The sequence below is a fragment of the Melanaphis sacchari genome, unplaced genomic scaffold (genome assembly GCF_002803265.2).
Source record: "Melanaphis sacchari strain LSU unplaced genomic scaffold, SCAv2.0 Contig69_pilon_pilon, whole genome shotgun sequence".
NCBI lineage: Eukaryota > Metazoa > Arthropoda > Insecta > Hemiptera > Aphididae > Melanaphis > Melanaphis sacchari.
In genome coordinates, this window is record NW_020271502.1 from 1 (window position 1) to 19,571 (window position 19,571).

The 19,571-nt window shown below is 31.0% G+C and overlaps 5 protein-coding genes across 5 annotated transcripts; 4 read left to right on the forward strand and 1 right to left on the reverse strand.

Annotated features, from left to right (window-relative positions):
• The first annotated feature begins 1,766 nt into the window (after positions 1-1,766).
• On the forward strand, positions 1,767-3,221 carry LOC112600758 (zinc finger MYM-type protein 1-like). The gene has a single exon (XM_025348062.1). The coding sequence runs from the start codon at positions 1,767-1,769 to the stop codon at positions 3,219-3,221; it is 1,455 nt and encodes a 484-aa protein (XP_025203847.1).
• A 3,553-nt stretch (positions 3,222-6,774) lies between these two features.
• Positions 6,775-9,924, forward strand: LOC112600759 (zinc finger MYM-type protein 1-like). Its single transcript, XM_025348064.1, has 3 exons — positions 6,775-6,904; positions 7,446-9,606; positions 9,663-9,924. The coding sequence occupies exons 1-3, from the start codon at positions 6,775-6,777 to the stop codon at positions 9,922-9,924; spliced, it is 2,553 nt and encodes an 850-aa protein (XP_025203849.1).
• Positions 9,925-12,386: 2,462 nt separating this feature from the next.
• On the forward strand, positions 12,387-13,491 carry LOC112600760 (piggyBac transposable element-derived protein 4-like). The gene is made up of 2 exons (XM_025348065.1): positions 12,387-12,791; positions 13,321-13,491. The coding sequence occupies exons 1-2, from the start codon at positions 12,387-12,389 to the stop codon at positions 13,489-13,491; spliced, it is 576 nt and encodes a 191-aa protein (XP_025203850.1).
• A 198-nt stretch (positions 13,492-13,689) lies between these two features.
• Positions 13,690-14,796, reverse strand: LOC112600761 (ATP-dependent DNA helicase PIF1-like). The gene has a single exon (XM_025348066.1). The coding sequence runs from the start codon at positions 14,794-14,796 to the stop codon at positions 13,690-13,692; it is 1,107 nt and encodes a 368-aa protein (XP_025203851.1).
• A 1,775-nt stretch (positions 14,797-16,571) lies between these two features.
• LOC112600762 lies at positions 16,572-18,586 on the forward strand (the record flags this gene model as incomplete). The annotated part of the gene is made up of 2 exons (XM_025348067.1): positions 16,572-16,785; positions 18,453-18,586. Coding segments are annotated over 2 exons (348 nt in total), but the record flags the coding sequence as incomplete, so codon positions are not given.
• Between the last annotated feature and the right edge of the window lie 985 nt (positions 18,587-19,571).

A 19,571-nucleotide genomic window follows, 5' to 3' on the forward strand; every position in this document is an offset into this window, starting at 1 on the left:
ATTTACATATATTGATTTATTATGCTAAAATAATTAATAACTTAATTGTGTACCACCTAATTAATTAATTAATTTTGTGTACAATATTTTTAATTTTATAAAAATAAGGAAGAATTAGAAATAAGTCAAGGTGACTATCAGTATAAAGAACCCATTATCCAACTTCTTTTATAAAAATCAAAACTTGAATTTTTTAATGGATTGTATAATTGAAGTGTAGGCAAATATTTAAATGTGTATAATAAAGGTATATTAGGCCCAGGGCCGGCGCAACGGGGGGGCGAGCAGGGCCCTTGCCCGGGGCCTCGCGCTTTTATGAGGGCCTCGCGGATCGAAACTTGTGTATAAGTAAAATATTTAAATATATCTTATATAATAAAGCGTGAATAATAGTTCGTTCACTAATAATAATATAAACCATTAATAATCAATACTAATAATTGATGTATTAAAAATAAGAATTTGTGTTATAATAAAATAATACATTTTTACGGGGATTTTGAAGATATTATTACGGTCACCGGTTTAAAGAAACTGTCACCCGACCGTTTCCCTGCACACTCGACCGTTGATCGAAACATAGAGTAATTACTATTATTCTATGGATCGAAACAACGAGAATAGATAACGTAGAAAACTCGATATTATTATATTAGATTTATTTTAATACAAATAAGACATAATAATATTATAGTCATTGATATCAGATCAAACACAACGCACTTTACTCGATTGTCAAACCACAATAAATTATTATTTATTTTTAATGTGACTATCGTCTTTGTGAACAAGGAAAACTTCGGCACTACACACGTCTTCACAAAATTAATTTTTATACAATGTAAGTTTATTTTAGTTTAATATCACAGGCACAGCATACAGCAATTATTTGTAGGTTACTTAGTAGTTAGTAGATTATTAGTAGGGTAATTATTAATTAATAATTAGTGGTTACTAAAAACTTATATCCGTGTTTTATTGAATAAATTGAGTAAATGGAAAATATGGGTACCTACGTAATATTTGTCTAACACTTACATTATTCAATATTCATTATGATTTTTCATTTTACATTTATTAATAAATTTAGATAATAATTATGTACATTATATTATATTATACGTATTACGCATTAACGCGCATACACTGCAGGTATTCATTCACTTTGCATATAATCTTAACTCAAATATTTTTCTCAAAAAAAAAATTGGTGAAATTTTTTTTTTACATTTTAATTAGTTTCTTTTTCTTAGTCAGATCCATTATTTTCAATTATCATGTCAACTCGTCGTGATCGTGATAACTTTCGAAGGCACCCATCTGGTTGCCAAAAACGAATAAAACAAGAACAAAAAGAACAAATTATTAAGAAACAACGTGGGGCTTTTGAAAAATTTCTTTGTAAAACAGAAAAAAAAAATGAAAATGATTATGAGGAACGGGAATCTATTCAAACGGAAATTCAGAATAATATTTCGGATAATATTATCGAGTCTGATCAAACAATTAAAAAAAATAAACAAGGTGAACAATTAGGTATGGAAAGCCATGAAGTCATCTCTGATAATTGTTCTGAGCCTATCAACGAAAAAAATGACATTGAGAAACTTTATAGTGAATTTGATGATATCGGCTGTTGGCCTGTAAATATTAACCAGAACATAAGAACAGAAATTATTAAATGTGGTCCAAAAAAAATATTAAATTTTAAATTTCCGGTTAATGAGCAAAATAGGAAGTTTAACGTTAGTTACTATAATCGTGTAATGCCCAATGGAGAAATAGTTAATCGTTTGTGGCTTGTTTATTCGATTAGTAAGGATGCTGTTTATTGTTTTTGCTGCACACTGTTTCGAACTAGTTTACCAAATAATTCGAATAGAAGTGGGTTGGTAAGTGAAGGAATTAGGGACTGGAAGCACTTGTCTGAAAAGTTATCTGAACATGAACGAACTCCTGCTCATAATCAAACAATTACAATTTGGATGGAACTAAAAATGCGAATTTCGACTTTAAATACTATAGATAAACAACAACTGAGTCAAATTGAAAAGGAGAAAAACCATTGGCGAGATGTACTTGTAAGAATTTTAGCTGGTATTCATTACTTAGCAAAACACAACGATGCATTTAGAGGATCATCTGATGTTGTTTATACTGAACATAATGGAAAATTTCTCGGGTACATCGAAACGTTAGCTAAGTTTGATCCCGTAATAATAGAGCACGTTAAACGAATTAAATGTAAAGAAACCCACGATCATTATCTCAGTCATGATATTCAAGATCAACTTATAACATTGATTGCGAATAAAATAAAAAATAAAATAGTAGCGGTCATACATAACTCAAAATATTATTCAATTATGATGGACTGTACGCCAGACATTAGTCACAAAGAGCAATTATCATTGATAATTAGGGTCGTGGATATGGATACCGATAATGAGCTAAGTGATCCAACGATTAAAGAAATGTTTATGGGGTTTATTAATATTAATTCTACGACAGGATTACAATTGACAAACGTGCTATTAGAAAAACTAAAAGACAATAAAATTGAAATAAATAACTGCCGAGGCCAAGGCTATGATAATGGCGCTAATATGAAGGGTCAATATCAAGGTGTTCAAGCACGAATAAAAAATTTAAATTCCAGGGCATATTTTACCCCATGCGCAGCACACAATTTAAATTTACTACTGGGAGACTTGGCCAAAACCTCAACTAAAGCTGTTTCATTTTTTGGTGTGGTTCAGAGATTATATTGTTTGTTTTCGTCTTCTACTAGCCGATGGGACATTTTAAAAAAATATTGTAATTTATATACTTTAAAACCACTGTCAGAAACTCGTTGGGAGTGTAGAGTAAATAGCGTAAAAGCTTTGCGCTTTCAGTTACCAAGTGTAATTAAAGCTTTGGAAGAAATGGCAAATACAACCAACGATCCAAAAACAAGAAGTGAAGCCAATTCTTTAGTAGTAAATGAATTAAATAGCTATGAATTTGTGTTAAGTTTAGTGATCTGGTATGAAATTCTATCAGAAATCAATGTTGTAAGTAAGAGCTTGCAAAGTATAAATATGCATCTGGATTTATCCACCAATTTGCTAAATGGACTACTAACATTTTTTGAACAATATCGTACTACGGGATTTGATTCTGCTAAAATAACAGCCAACACAATTTCAGAGGACTTAGATATTGAAATAGAATTTTAAAAAACCCGTAAAAGAGTCAAAAAGTCACATTTTAGTTATGAAGGACCTGACGATTTAATTGAAGATGCTGAACTTAAGTTCAAATGTGATTTTTTTCTTTTAGTTGTTGACCAAGCAATTAATTCAATGAATGAACGATTTCATCAATTCAAAACATTTAATAATAATTTTGGATTTTTGTATAAAATTGAACAGTTAAAAAATATGAATAACGAAGATTTAATGATACATTGTAAAGATCTTCAAATTACCCTGTCTGACGGTGATTCTCAGGACATTGATGGAGTTGAATTATATGAAGAATTAATTATTTTGAGGAATATTATTCATGATACTAAAACGGCGTTAGAAGTGCTATCATTATTGAAAAAAATGATGGGTTCATTTCCAAATACTTGTATCGCATTAAGAATTATCTTAACAATTCCTGTAACGTCAGCCACTGCTGAAAGGAGTTTTTCAAAACTAAAAATAATAAAAAACTATTTGAGAAATACCATTTTGCAAGATAAGATGTCAAACTTAGCATTGATTTCAATTGAAAATAAAATAGCAGAGTCTCTCGATTACAACGATATTATTGAAACATTCGCTTCACAAAAATCGAGAAAAAAAACTTTTTAATATTTATATTTTATAATGATCATTGACTATTGATTTGTTTGAATTAATTATGTATTGCAAAAAAAAAATATTAATTAATCAACTTCACAATTTGTTATTTAAGTAGATTATGTTTGTTTATATCTTTTATAGTATCTACTATCTAAGGACTAATACATTTTATTTTATTTATTTTATTATGTATGTATAAGAAAATTCAATTATAAAATGTATATTATATTTTTTTAGTTTTTAAGTTTGATTTCATTGTTTGACTTTTTACATTACATAAATAAAATATAACAATTAATTACCACTATAAAATCCTTATAAATAATTTTGTATTAATACATAGCTCATAATCTCATCAATGTTTTTGGGGAATACCCTAGACGTCATTTTTATAAAAGGGCCTCGCGATATATTTCGCCCAGGGCCTCGCAAAAGCTAGCGCCGGCCCTGACTATCAAGTATCAACTAATAATTATTTTAATATTAATTTTTTTCACATTTATTTTATTTTAAATATAAAGAATTTAACTAAAAAACGTATCTTATAGTAACTAGGTGCGGCACAGTAAAATCCATAATTTTTCTAGCATATTATAAATGTTATATATTTTAATTTGAAATATGAAACATTTTTTTTTGTGATTATTATAATAAACGGTTAAAAGAAATTAAGTTGTACTTATTTTCCGATATTATAGGTACATATAACTGTTGCGTACCTGGTAGTGTGCGTCTTCCTATAAATATTTTCTTATCAATTATATTACCGCGACGATCTACGGGCGCGTTATCGATTACGTAGACGTCGGCAGTTCGTGCAAATAACACGGAGAGCACACTACAAGGTGCGCAACGCGTCTTCCGTGCAGTTTTATGAAAGTTATATTATATTCTCAAAATATCAATTATTTGAATTATTATTAATTATTATATTTCGGAGTACAGTCCACATATGTACAAATAGTTGCGTTTTTCTTAATTAATATATCTTTATTGGTTATCTTTGCTTACCACGTCCCATCATTTGGTCCATTCGCGCCGGATTCGTTGAATAATTTTCGTGCGTCAACGTGGTTTAAAAGCAACGTGAAGTTTTATTTTATTTTTTTTTATAGTTTGTCTTATTTTCTGTTAAATAAGCTAGCTATAATATAGCGTTTTAGTGCGTTTTGTACGGGTTAGGATCATCGTTGATCTATTGATCGTCGTAACTCGAGCAACTTCAAGTTTCATAAGGTCAGCCAACCAGTACACCATTGATTGTCTCTCGAGAAGAACTAAGAAGACCAGTACGCAGATCCAGATCGAGAAGTCGGGTAAGAGTTTAGCTAGGGATGGGTCGTTCGCGAACGATTCGTTCAAAATGAACGAATCAACTCGGTGAACGAATTGATTCAGATTCAGATAGTTAGAACGATTCGTTCACGAAATTAATTTAGTTCGTAACTTCATGTGAATCTTGACCGACTTAACAATGAATCATCAATATTGTACCCGGAACAATTCGTTCAATATCGATCGAACGACTCCGACCGATTCGTTTCGAACTTCATACGATTCACTAATCATTTCTTATACGACATTGACAAATGCTTAGATAATACCACAGATATATATATACATATGTACACAGTGTATTATCTAAGGACAAATGATTCAATTGATTCTCTACTAACCTGTATTATTGTAACTAACTTACTGTCGACCAAGTAGTATTTTCGACTCTCTAGACTCCAGAGTCCAGAGTAGATATTCATTGCGACAATATTATCATCACTTGTAACGTTTTTATTACGAGTAGATATAAACATACATACAATTAAGATAGGTAACCTACACAAATACAGCCGTGAAATCTTATCAATATTAATAATTTATAAAATTGTCAATATTGAATAAAATAAGTGTTCAAATTTCAAATCTACATTATATTTTATATTTATAAACACAATAACATAGTTTTATTACTTTCATATTACGTAAGTAATAAATATAACTTATTTAACAGTACACATATTTTAATTGATTCACTAATTAGAAAACATGTTGAAGTATACCAAAACAAATATACTTTAAATAGTTATAATAGTGAGTTAAAATATATTGCAATTCTTAATTTAAATGTTAGATTGAATAAATAAAATTTTTTCTACTTTGTCTGTAGTAAGTCTGGTCCTCTTTGCATTCAGAACAAGCCCAGCTTTAGAAAAAACTCTTTCACTTGGAACTGATGTCGCTGGTACACATAGTCTTCTTAGTACCATCTCATACAATCTTGGGTATAATTTTTGTCTGTCAGACCACCACTTTAAAGGATCTTCCTGGCGATTCAGAAGATTCTCACTCAGGTACTTGTCTATTTCAATAATACTTCCTACTGTTGAATTATTTTCACCAAGAACTGAACTGACTTGTTCATCAAATTTTGTCCAAATCAGCGTCGGGTTACCCTACAGGCAAAACAATCAGGTGATTGGAGCGGCAAATTTGTGAGGGCGGCAAATTTGCCGCACTTAAGAAAAAAATGTATTTATAAAATTATAATATTATAACGTCTTAAGAGTTATGAGTATTAGCAACTAGGCTATTAACTCAGTAAAATACTGAAATGGTTTCGGTGAATGCGATCAACTAGAATTGTTATTATTAGCGAATCTATGTTTTTCCCGGAAACGGTTTATATTAAATATATGATTACACATAGGTATTGTACATTATGGCGATAGCCGATACGATGTTGTTTTTGTCAATAATATTTTATTTTCGTGATTCTATTACTTACAAAATTACAAAGAATGTTATACGTATTCTTTAATCCTTATCATTACATTATTCTGCTTATTAGTATACCGCGACACTGCGACAGTACAACTTGTGTCACGAGTGTAACGACGTCTTTATTTATTTTTATTATAATTCTTCAAATTATTACATCACAATGAGTGATGGTAGAAAAAGAAAAAGTGGTGCAAGATACAAAAAGCTGCGAGAAGAGCATGAAGAAAAAGAAAAAAGGGTTATTCAAAAAATAAGAAAACTCGATACTTTTTTCACAAACTTAAAAACAGGTAAAAACAATTTACTCTATATTTCTATAAAATAAATATTATTTTTTTTTTAAATTTTGATGACACGTTCTCTGCGGTTAGGTTAATCTGCCAATAAATTGGCGTCATCCGCACAATATATTTTACAATACAATGTGTCTCAGCCGACGTTTGAATAAAATAATATTAATTAAATTATATCATTTATATAACTTCGCACCACTTCGCCACCGATCGATTCGTAGTCGCAAATCGACGTTTTTTTTATAATATTAGATGTTTTAAAATGATTTGATACATCACAGTCACGAATCGCAGTTGTATTATTTTATTATTTTTGTGCGTTAATCGGCATTTCTTATTTGTATTATTGTACCTAACTCCGTGGTGTTTAGTGTGCGAAATTATATTATAATTTATAATATATTAATATAAGTAATATAGGTAGCATGTAGGTAATATAGGAATGTGTATTGTAATATAATCCGCAGTGAACGTTTCAAAAATAAATATGCACGAAAAAATGCTAAATTTATTATTGAATATTATTATATTTATATAGACTCATCTACTTCAACTACTACTCTCACATTAACCACAAGTACTATTACTTTAACTACAAGTACTTCAACGAGTTCAACTAGTCATCCTAATACTGAATTAGATATTACGCCTAGCCCTACCATTTTGTCCGTTTCAACACCTTTAGAGCTAGAGAAAGGAAACCACGCAGGTGATGCTAGAAATCTGATTTCAATAGATATAGTTAAATGTACAGCCCCAAAATCTCTAGTATCTCTTGATGATATAACTGTAAATAGAGATCCTGCCAAATGGATAATAAACGAGACGACAATAGACCAACTACTTTCGAGAGACATCGATCAGAATATACCCGAAGATTTTTCTGTCACTAGAAGGTATTACTCCTCAGTAAGTGGATATCGGTCATTGACAAAACTTGCATTTGAGAGAAAAATAAAAAATGGGAAACTGCACAGAAAATATTTATGCTATTCTTCGAGTAAAAAGGCACTTTTTTGCATTCCGTGTCGTTTATTTGGTAATGGTAGTTCAAAATTTGGTACAGATGGATATGATGATTGGAATAATGTACACAGCGGCCTAACTTCCCATGAAAATTCCTCAGAGCATATTCAAAGCTCTAGCACTTTTTTAAACAGAAGTAAGTTGAAAAATCGAATAGATAAAGGGCTCCAACTACAAATTCAAAATGAAATGAATTATTGGCGAAATGTGCTTCAGCGAGTTGTAGCGGTAGTAAAAAAACTTGGTAGTCGAGGATTACCATTTAGAGGGAAGAATGAGCAATTTGGGTCAAATAAGAATGGGAATTTTATGATGTGCTTGGAGCTTATTGCGGAATTCGATCCTTTTATGTCTAATCATTTAGCTACTTATGGAAATCCGGGTCGGGGTAAAACATCCTATCTGTCTTCTACAATTTGTGAAGAGTTTATTTCTTTGATTGCGAAAAAAGTATTAAATGTGATTATTGACGAAGTAAATCGTTGTAAGTATTTTTCCATTGTTGTTGACTCAACGCCCGATATCAGTCACGTGGATGAATTGTCGTTTGTAATCAGATATGTAAAACGAGAAATTCAAGAAGATACGCCAGCTGAAGTTGAACGATTTTTAAAATTTATACCCAATGTTGGACATAAGGCAATAGACATGCTAAATGCAGTTACAGGTACACTCGAAGAATTTGGTTTGAATTTACAGGATTGCCGCGGTCAATCTTATGATACTGCCGCAAACATGTCTGGTTGTTACTCAGGATTAAAAACAAGGATCCAAAATCTAAATCCATTAGCAATTTATGTACCATGTGGAGGACATAGTCTAAACCTCGTTGGATTATCCGCTGTCGATTCTATCAAAGAAGCGGCATTTTTTTTTGATCACTTAGAAGCCATCTATGATTTTTTTGCAAAATCTACTTATCGGTGGCAATTGATGAAACAGAAATTGAAACCAAATCAAAAGATAGTAAAAAGAGCTACTGGAACTAGGTGGTCTAGTCGTTATAATGCATGTTCTTCTTTCAAAAATAGCTGGGAAGAATTTATGGAAACATTGAATGATATAGAAAATAATAATTCTGAAAAACACATAAATCGTAGAAAAGCTGCAGGTTTAAAAAACAACTTGAGTACATTTGAGTCGGTCTTTATGGCCGTATTTTGGACTTCTTTGTTGGAACGATTCAATAAAACAAGCACAGTTTTACAATCAACATCAGCTAACTTAGAACATGTTGTTGATCTATACAAATCTTTAATTGATTATGTGAGTGAAATAAGATCTGATGAAATATTCCAACAATTCATTGATGAAGCAAAAAAAATTAGAAAAGAAGAATATGAATTGGACAAAAAACGTCGTCTTACGCGACCCCTTTTATGCGACGAACTAGACGAATGTAGTTCTAGAGCAAATGAAGTAGTTTTTGGTGGTAAAGACAAATTAAAAATCGTTTATTTTGCCGTATTGGATCAACTCAGAAAACAACTGGAAATAAGACATTCTGGGTATGAAAATATTTACGATAAATTCAAATTTTTGATCAACATAGACAATAAGTCAATTGATACCGATGATATTGTCCAAGGAGCCAACAAACTCCAACAGTTTTATGAAACAGACATTGACGAAACCACATTTACTCAAGAATGCATACATTTTAAAACTTATATGCAAAATGCAACAGAAAAAAAAAACAACAACATCAAAGTTTGTTTACATTTTTTAGGAATCAAAATTTAGAAGAACTATTTCCGAATGTAAGCATCGCTTTGAGAATATATTCCTGTATGGCGGTTACTAATTGCTCAGCAGAAAGATCGTTTTCGTGTCTCAAAAGAACGAAAACGTATTTAAGATCTACAATTGGCGAAAATCGATTAAATAGTTTGGCTCTCCTTTGCATCGAATCTGAATTAGTGTCTACAATTGATTTTCAAGACCTAATCGAAACATTCGCTAACCTAAAAAGCCGAACAAAAATATTTTAATAAATTTATTATATAATATTTATATTATTTTAATAATATTTGACGATTGTATTAAATTTAATATAATAAAGAATTATTAAACTAACAATGTATTTCTATATGTATTTTGTTTTAAAAAAAGTATAAAATGAAAGGGCGGCAAATGCCCTGCTTGTAGGCGGCTAATTGCTTAATCCGCCACTGGTCCAAATACTTGATGAAGGCACTTGTGGAATGGAAGTAGCTGAAGTAACGCTTTCAGTCACATTTGAATTATTTATATCTAAATTTGATAATTTTCTTCCCATAGTAATTTTACATGCTTCAAATTTATCAATATTAGCAAATCCATATTTCTTAAATCTAGGGTCTAGAAAAATAGCTTGTGATTGAATGTCATTGCTTTCTAAATGTTTGAAATACTTATTTAAAGTTGATTTTATTTCCAAAGCCATTGCATTTACATTAGTAGGTATATTTATATCATTAATAAAAGTATCTAAGTGTTCTAATAAAAATATATAGAATAAATTCTGTTTTGAAATTGTAACCACATTCTCAGCACTCATTTCTGTTGTAAGTTCATCAAAAACTTTCAGTAATTTACAAGCAGAATACACTTCATCCCATTCATTATCACTAATGCAATTTAAACTATTGTTAGTAATTGCTAATGTCGATAATACAGGCTCTTTTAATTTAATAATCCTTTCCATCATTAAATATGCAGAATTCCATCGCGTTTTGCATTCCTGTATAAGTTTAAGATTTTCAAGTCCGTTTTGTTTTTGAATATTTTGTAACTTATGACACGCCCCAGAACTTTGTTTAAAAAATTCTACTATACTTTTTATCTTAGTAATAATAGATTTTAATTTTTCCAATCCGTGTTGAATACCAATATTCAGGACGTGAGCAAAACATGAAATATGTCTCCATTTATTTAACTTAATAGCACCAACAATGTTAGGAGCGTTGTCAGTTACTACAGCTGATATTTTATTTTCAATATCCCATTTTTTCACTGTAGCCATTAAAAAATCAGAAAGTTCTTGAGATGTACATTTTTCATTATAATTTATGCAACCAATCAATCGAGAACACAATTTAGTTTCAGAATTTATGAAATGGACAGTCAATGCAATATAATGTTGATTATTGATTGATGTCCAACCATCTGTTGTCAACGATAGAGCCTTCACACTTTGTAAGTCAATTTTAACTTTTTCTAACACACTCTCATACATCTGTAATAATAGACTATTTGATATTGTTTTTCTAGACGGTATAACATAATTAGGTGCAAGCATTTTTATTAAATTCCGAAATTCTGTTTCTTCGACCAATGAAAAGGGATGGAAATGTTTTATGATAAATTTTGAGATTTGTAAGTCAATAGCCTTTGATTTTGAGAGCGAAATAGGTTTACTAACGAACTGTGTAATGGTACTTTGCCTACTTTGATTTGACGTTGAAAGACTTACTGTTTCAGGTAGAACCGTAGAAGAAGCTGTATTTACAGATGTGCTGGTAGTGGCTACGGATGGAATGCTGGATGGATCATCAATATATTCTTCATTGTTAGATGAAAGGTTGTTCTGATTCCTCAATGGTTTGTTTATGGCACAGTTATATGTTTGGTTTAAGGTGTAAAGATTACTCGTAGAACCACCACTGTAACTAAGTTCGTGGCCACAATAAGAGCATTTAGCTATAGTACTGGATTTTATAGTAAAATGATTCCATATTGTGCTTCGTTTACGGTTCAGTAACATTATAACTTGAATAATGATAAAATATTTTCAATTTATAATATTTTTACTTTATGTACCAAGACCAAGAACTCATAAAATAAGCATATAAATAAAAATTAAAATTAAAAACAAACTCTCTTTACTCTCTAAGCACTTTGCTCATACGATGACAAATGAAAAATTTTGATGGTTTTTATTGTCTTTAATATAGTTTATCAGCCTACAAGTATTATTCAGATTTTTCATGTCACATACTAGTTGAAACATGTCTTTATACGTCTCTATTTAGTAGGTATTTATAGAAATTGAAAAAAGTATGACCATCAAAATATCAAATATTTGGTTTACAGAATTAGAATTAAAATGCAATAACTTAATACATAATAAATATAGGAACAAAGACCCAAGCTTGTTCATAATAAAGTCTTATCTTAGGTGTTTCTCATTGATTTGGTAATACAAAATGTTAATTGAGTCTTAAACTCAAAACTGTGTTTGGACCCAAATTATAAAAAAGTACTACCTAATATCTAGTCAGTTGAAAATAAATATTTAACATTACAGATAACTAGGTGGACCAAAGCTACTTATCTGTGCGAAATTAGAACAGAAATTAGAGCCTTTATTGGACTATTATACCAAATAGGATCCTTTAGGTGCTCCCGTAAAAATATACATCAACTTTGGGACAATTCAAAAGGAAATGGAATGGAGTCATGTTATTTGACTATGAGTGAAAAAAGATTTCGTTTTCTTGTAAGATGTTTACGGTTTGATGATATGCATGATCGAGCGGTTCGTAAACAATTTGACAAATTAGCTCCTATTAGAGATATTTTTAAATTGATGGTTGATAATTTTCAAAAATATTACTACCCTAGTGAATATGTGACCATAGATGAGCAGCTATTAGCTTTTCGAGGAAAATGTCCATTTAGGCAATATATTCCGAGTAAACCAGCCAAATATGGCATAAAACCATTTGCTCTAGTTGATTCTAGAACTGTTTATACTTTAAATTTAGAGACCTATCTTGGTGTACAACCCGACAGACCATACAAAATTAGCAATGCTTCTCAAGATGTAGTTTTACGAATAGTTGAACATATTTTTGGAACAAATAGAAATATTACGGTTGACAACTGGTTTACCAGTATGCCTTTGATTATAAGTTTGAAAGAAAAAAAACTTACATATGTAGGTACAGTTCGTAAAAATAAATGAGAAATTCCAAAAGAATTTTTACCAAACAAACAACGAGTTGAAACGTCTTCAGTATTTGGATTCCAAAAAGAATGTACATTGGTTTCATATTGTCCAAAAAAAAAAAATAAAACGGTTTTAGCAATCTCGTCTATGCATCATGATATCATGATGATGCAATAGACGAAGAAACAGGTGACAAAAAAAAACCAGATATAATTACATTCTATAATATAACTAAAACTGGTGTTGATTTGGTTGATCAATATTGTCAAAATTATAATGTAGCACGTAACACAAAATGCTGGCCAATGGTTATATTTTATAATCGTTTGAACGTGGCTGCAATAAATGCACTATGTATTTATAAAGCTAATCACACGGAAAATATAAAAATAAAAATGATCGAATTTTTACAAGACTTGTCGTGGGAACTAATAAAACCACAAATTCAATTTAGATCTACAATAGAAACATTCCAATTGAACATCGAAGACGTGCTAAAATTCTGTTAGGAGAAAAGGATACGACAGCTATAGAGACAGAAAGATCAGATGGATCCAGAGGTCGATGTTATGATTGTGGACGAGCACGTGATAAAACTACCAGAAGGTGGTGTTGTAAGTGTTAGAAGTGGATGTGCGGTGACCATTTAAAAGACATATGTAAAAATTGTGTACTATAAAAAAAAAATTTATAAGCTACTAGCTGACCCGGCCACGCGTTGCTGTGGCTAAATGTTCTTACACTTGATATTAAGCAGACAGTCTTAAACTTTTAAACGTTAATATCTAATTTTTTAAATTATAAATACTTTTAATTTTTCTATTTAATTTAACACCAATCGGTGCACAATGCTTTTGGTTAACCTGTCTTTAGCTAACACAAATAGATTCGACAGTTTCCCAACACGTGAACACGCAACATATAGTTGCCCATGAGAAAAACATGGATTTTCCAAATCTAAACCACAAATGGACATTGTTTGACCTTGAGATTTATTTATAGACATGGCGAAAGCTAAACGAATTGGAAACTGTAGCCTTTTGAAGGGTATAGTAGAATCTGATGGTATCATCGGAATACGTGGCAGCAGGACCACTTTTCCTTTAAACTTCCCAGACAAAATGGTTGCTTCAAGAATGTTTCCGGTAATCTTTTTGATGACCAAACGCGTACCGTTACATAATTGAGGTGGCTTCAAATTACGGAGGAGAATAATAGGGGAACCAATCTTTAATCGAAGATTATGTGGTGGCATTCCAGGGATATCTAATGAATTTAAAAATTCAATCGGAAAATTTACACTTTCATTTTCGTCAACAACAGTATCGATTGATTTAAATGACATCAGATCGCCTGGTAACAACTGTTGTATCTGGAAGTTAAATTCGTCAACATCAACGTTTTTGGCTGCCAAAATCGCCCGTTGACTAAGCCATTCATGATTCAAATAATTATTCTGTATATCCGGGAAAATACTCTGAATCAATTCATTTTTATCCTGAACAACAGTGCAAAAATTGTCTGGTAGTTTAATGCATTGCGTATTTGGTTGCAGTTCTATTTTACCGTTCCCAATATCTAATAGTTGTTCGGAAAATAATTGTGCTGTTGGATCATTTTGCAATTGTACTCGCATATTTATGGTTAATCGAAGTGTTTCAACACTTCGCCATAAGAATGATTGTTTCAAACATGCATTAATCTCATCCGCGAAAGTAGAGTGAGGTATAACCGGTAAGGTCTGCCGGAAGTCACCAGACAAAAGTAAGATAGCACCACCGAAAAGTTTATTATTGCTGTTTAAATCTTGCATAGTTCTGTTTAGTGCTTCAAGTGAATATTTGTGTGCCATTGTGCACTCATCCCAAATTATTATAGAACTCTTCCGCAACACTGCAGCTATTCCACTATTCTTTTTGATGTTACACATTGCATCTGGTTTATTATGAACGTCCAATGGCAGCTTGAATGTTGAATGTGCTGTTCGCCCACCATCCAGTAAAGTAGCCGCAATGCCTGACGATGCTACAGCTAATGCGATTTTTTTGTTGCGACCGTATTTTGGCAAGAATCAACGATATTAAAAATGTCTTACCGGTTCCACCGGGTGCATCCAAGAAAAAAAAACCGCCTTGTTCAGCAGCAACAGCCAGCATAATCCGATCATAAATAATTTTTTGTTCTGCTGTCAGTAATGGTTCACTGTTCATGATAATTGTTGCTAAACTTCCATGGTCATATTGATTTTCTCGTTGTAAATCGGTATTGACTAAGTCGGTGGCTGGACGATTAGGTGATGGCATACCATAATGATTAAGTGGTAAATTTGAAATAAGAACACATAAATCCTCGATCAAGACTAATGCTTCATTGTACATCTCTGGTGTATAATCTCTAATTTGGCATTGATTTATGTGTCTAATTCGGTGCAAGATGTCTTCTGTCATACAATTTTTATATGTTTCCCACAAAGTTTTGCTTGCGAGGGATAACATGTCGTTAAAATAATTGCAAACAACTGACGAATGTTATTCGGTGTTGATGTCAACGCAGCATCGGCAAGCGTTAAGTCCCAATGATTATCGTCTTCTAGCAATTGCAGTTCACGACATGCATCCTGGTATGTAATGAATACTCGACCATTAAGTGTTCGTAAAAATTCAAAAGACGTTGGTCCGGGAACATTAGGGTGGTCCTTAAATTTTAAGTTCAAAAATGTTTTCATCTCACCCCCTAAAACAGTGTATATACATACAATAATTAACTACACGAAATATTGAATCAATCAAACAAAGTTAACCCGTGCCTATTTGAACTTAAAGTTTGAACTTTTACAATTTTTCAAAATTTTTCAAATTTTTGTACTTATATCATAAACCGTTGATCAAATTGAAATTTATTATAGATACTAAATTAATTAAAACTACATTTACGAAAATATTTGTTCTATATATTTTTTAATATCTTCAACTGTTGGTGAGATATATTAATGTTAGTGTTTAAAAATCGGTCTTTTCGATATTTTTCAATATTATAACGTAAATTATTACAATTTGTATTGTTTACTTATCGATAACTCCAAAAGTTATTTTTATAAATTAGAGTAATAACTGCAATGAATACCCATATAATTCACTGATATTATTTGTATCGGCTCCTTATCGTAATTCCGATAGTTCACGTAAATTAAACAGCCTAAATTCTCTAGTCTAGAGATTAGTTTAGGAACAGTCGTCAGACGTCACTCGTTTTTAATAGTGTTTGTATTCAATTGTTTTTCTCTGAAAATATTGTCGTGATTTTATAATATTATGTGTTCGAAAATAAGAAATAATGTTTATTTATTGGGTAATGAATGCAGTCAAATTACTGGTGGTAAATTGCCGTCCATTAAGCAGGCTTTATTAGTTTTTTTCTACAACTTACGAGTTGTTAAATTAAATATACGTGAAAGTGCTCGTCTTGCTGTACGTGAAATAGTAATATTTTGGGAAAAAGCAAGAATTCCTGTACAAGATATTCAGCATTGTATATCTAAGCTGGAAAAATTATATCATGAATGGAGAACAGTTCAAAAAAATTCTACAAAAAGAACCGAATGTCAAATTAAAAAAGAAGTCGTGTTCTCCTCAAAATCGGACGATTTATTTGACATTGCTCATGCGAACGCATTAAATATGTTAGGTAATAATTTTTACTATAACATTCATATTTTGTTTAAAAATGTTTAAAAAAACATTTCTTATTATAGGTATCCAGGAAGATCGAGATTTTTTACTTCTCCAAAGAGAAAAAGGCCGAAAAGGCTATATGATGGGCGTTGATACTAAATTGGTTAAAGCTGAAAAGCGAAAGGCTGATCGATTAAAATCATTAAATGAAGCATCTAAACGTTCAAAAATAGAAGCAGAAAAATTAGGTATAGTGCATAATGAATATTCGTAAAACACAATATACAAATAATATATTTATAATATAAATATATTCTTGTAAAACAAATTTTTAAAATAACTACATAATTTATATAATTTTTTTTTTTTGCAGATACCAAAATAGAACAGGTTTCATTTTCTTCTGAAGAAGAATACGAAGTTGACTATACTTCAGAATCTGATACTGAAATACCTTCCACAAGTACGAGGATCTCGGTTAAACGAGGTAAGATTGATTTTATTAATGATAGACTCGTCATGGTTTTGGATCGTTGCAAAGTTAGTGATCGTGATGCAGTTCACATTCTTATGGCAACTGCTGAAGCATTAGGACACGATACTTGTAATTTAATTATTAACCGAACATCTAAAGGCAACGTCGACTACAAACACGAAAAAATATTGCAGTTAAATTAAAAGAAGATTTCCAAACAAATTCTAAAGCCATTGTAGTTCATTGGGATGGTAAACTTTTGCCTACAAGTAAATTTATTCAACATGATCGACTTCCAGTTATAGTAACATTGCAAGACTCGGAACAATTAATCGGAGTTCCAAAATTAGACTCCGGTACTGGTCAAAATGTGGCAAATGCTGTGTACGAATTATTAAACAATTGGGACTTATCTAAACGCGTGAATGCACTGTGCTGTGACACTACGGCTTCTAATACAGGCAGAATAAATGGGGCTTGTATTATTTTGGAACAGTTACTAAATAAAAGCCTTCTTTATTTGCCATGTCGTCATCATATTTATGAACTTATACTACGATCAATATTTGAATTGAAGATGACCAGTTTTTCGGGTCCAGATATTACGCTGTTTAAACGATTCCAGCAAGCTTGGGAAAAACTAGACTCAAAAAAAATAACAATTGGTACCGCAAACAATGATATACAATTAAAAATTATGGACGTAAGTAACGATATAATAGAATTTTGTACGCAACAACTACAAAAAAATCATTACAGAGATGACTACAAAGAGTTAATAGAATTAATATTAATTTTTCTCGGAGGATGCCCATCTGATGAAATCACTATAAAAAAACCTGGTGCTATTCATCACGCTAGATGGATGGCAAAAGCGTTATATTCATTAAAAATATATTTATTTAGAGATCAGTTTAATTTAAATATAAAAGAGGAAATCGGGCTAAGGGACATATGTATATTTTTGATTCGTCTTTACGTGAAAGCGTGGTTTGGGGCTCCAAATGCTGCAACAGCACCATACCAAGATTTTAATTTTATTAAAGATGTATATAACTATTATGACTTCGATGTTTCAAAAACAATTCTAAAAAAATTCTGTGGACATTTATGGTATTTGTCTGATGAAGCAATAGGTTTTTCATTTTTTGATAAAAATGTATCTGCCGATTTAAAAAAAAAGATGGTTAAAGCTTTAACTTCAAACGATGGCTCAGATGAAATAGTAAAAAAAATATCAATTAAACCTCATGAAGTTTCATCTTTAGTTACAAAAGATTTTAGTCATTTTGTAACGAAAAATACAAAAATATTTTTTTGAACGTTTCGGTATTGACACACATTTTTTAAATGATGAACCAGATGAATGGATTAACAACACTGCGTATAATGATGGAGCAAATACTGTAGCCCATATTAATGTTGTTAATGATACGGCAGAAAGAGGAGTAAAGCTAATTGAAGAATATAACAGCATTTTAACTAAAGATGAAGAACAAAAACAGTACCTACTACAAATTGTAAAAAATTATAAAATTAAGTATCCTGACGGTAACAAATCGACACTACAATAATATTATGTTATTAAATATTATTAACTATTAAAAAAAAATTTTATCAGTTTAAGTTCATTATACAATTTTTATATACTCGTACAACATTTTATTTTAGATACAATATGTTAACATTTTTAGTTTTAAATATATTCATGGAAAAGTAAAAAAAACACAGTTTTTATACTAAGGGACAATATATTTCACCAACAATTGAAGATATTAAAAAAATTATAGAACAAATATTTTCGTAAATATAGTTTTAATTAATTTAGTATCTATAATAAATTTCAATTTGATTAACGGTTTATGATATAAGTACAAAAATTTGAAAAATTTTGAAAAATTGTAAAAGTTCAAACTTTAAGTTCAAATAGGCACGGGTTAACTTTGTTTGATTGATTCAATATTTCATGTAGTTATTTTTTTTATGTATGTACACTGTTTAAGGGGGTGAGATGAAAACATTTTTAATTTTTTTTTTTTTTCATCTATAGTGAAAGACCACCCTAGGGAACATTCACCAATAACAAACGTAAATAGAAGCACTCACGTTGCTTTGGATGTACCGTGTAAAGTCTCCCCAATGTCTTAGCTTTGAATATGCCTGTAATGGAAGGATGTGGTTTTCCTTGTTTCCGTGGCTCCCATTTTTTACTGGATTTGTTCCGTGTGAAATAACGTGGAACATCACCATACACCAATGTCTTCGCGAATTGGCCAAAAACATCAGGTTTTTGACTCAATGTAAAAAATTCAGTTAAAGTCGTTTTCGGAGCTTCGAACGCTCTTTGGAGAGCATTTCTTCAGTGAAGTATACCCGTTGACCGTTTTCAAGATGTATTGCCAGATGTTGGACAGCAGGATCTCTTTCGTGGATGGGAAAGCTGAGAATATGCCAAATAGCTTCATTGCTGCTAATGTATCTGCCCATTTGGTATCGTGCTATTTCGTCATTATTATTTATGTTTTGTACTTCAAATATGGCCAAATCACTGCCTTTGTT

Bases quoted from the DNA above. Each gene is read 5' to 3' on its own strand.
- LOC112600758 (XM_025348062.1), top strand. From the start codon at position 1,767: ATGCCCAATGGAGAAATAGTTAATCGTTTGTGGCTTGTTTATTCGATT.
- LOC112600760 (XM_025348065.1), top strand. From the start codon at position 12,387: ATGAGTGAAAAAAGATTTCGTTTTCTTGTAAGATGTTTACGGTTTGAT. The intron at 12,792-13,320 runs GTTGACAACTGG...AATTCAATTTAG, and splicing joins GAACAAATAGAAATATTACG to ATCTACAATAGAAACATTCC.
- LOC112600759 (XM_025348064.1), top strand. From the start codon at position 6,775: ATGAGTGATGGTAGAAAAAGAAAAAGTGGTGCAAGATACAAAAAGCTG. The intron at 6,905-7,445 runs GTAAAAACAATT...ATATTTATATAG, and splicing joins TTTCACAAACTTAAAAACAG to ACTCATCTACTTCAACTACT. The intron at 9,607-9,662 runs GCAAAATGCAAC...TACATTTTTTAG, and splicing joins ATACATTTTAAAACTTATAT to GAATCAAAATTTAGAAGAAC.
- LOC112600761 (XM_025348066.1), bottom strand. From the start codon at position 14,796: ATGTGTAACATCAAAAAGAATAGTGGAATAGCTGCAGTGTTGCGGAAG.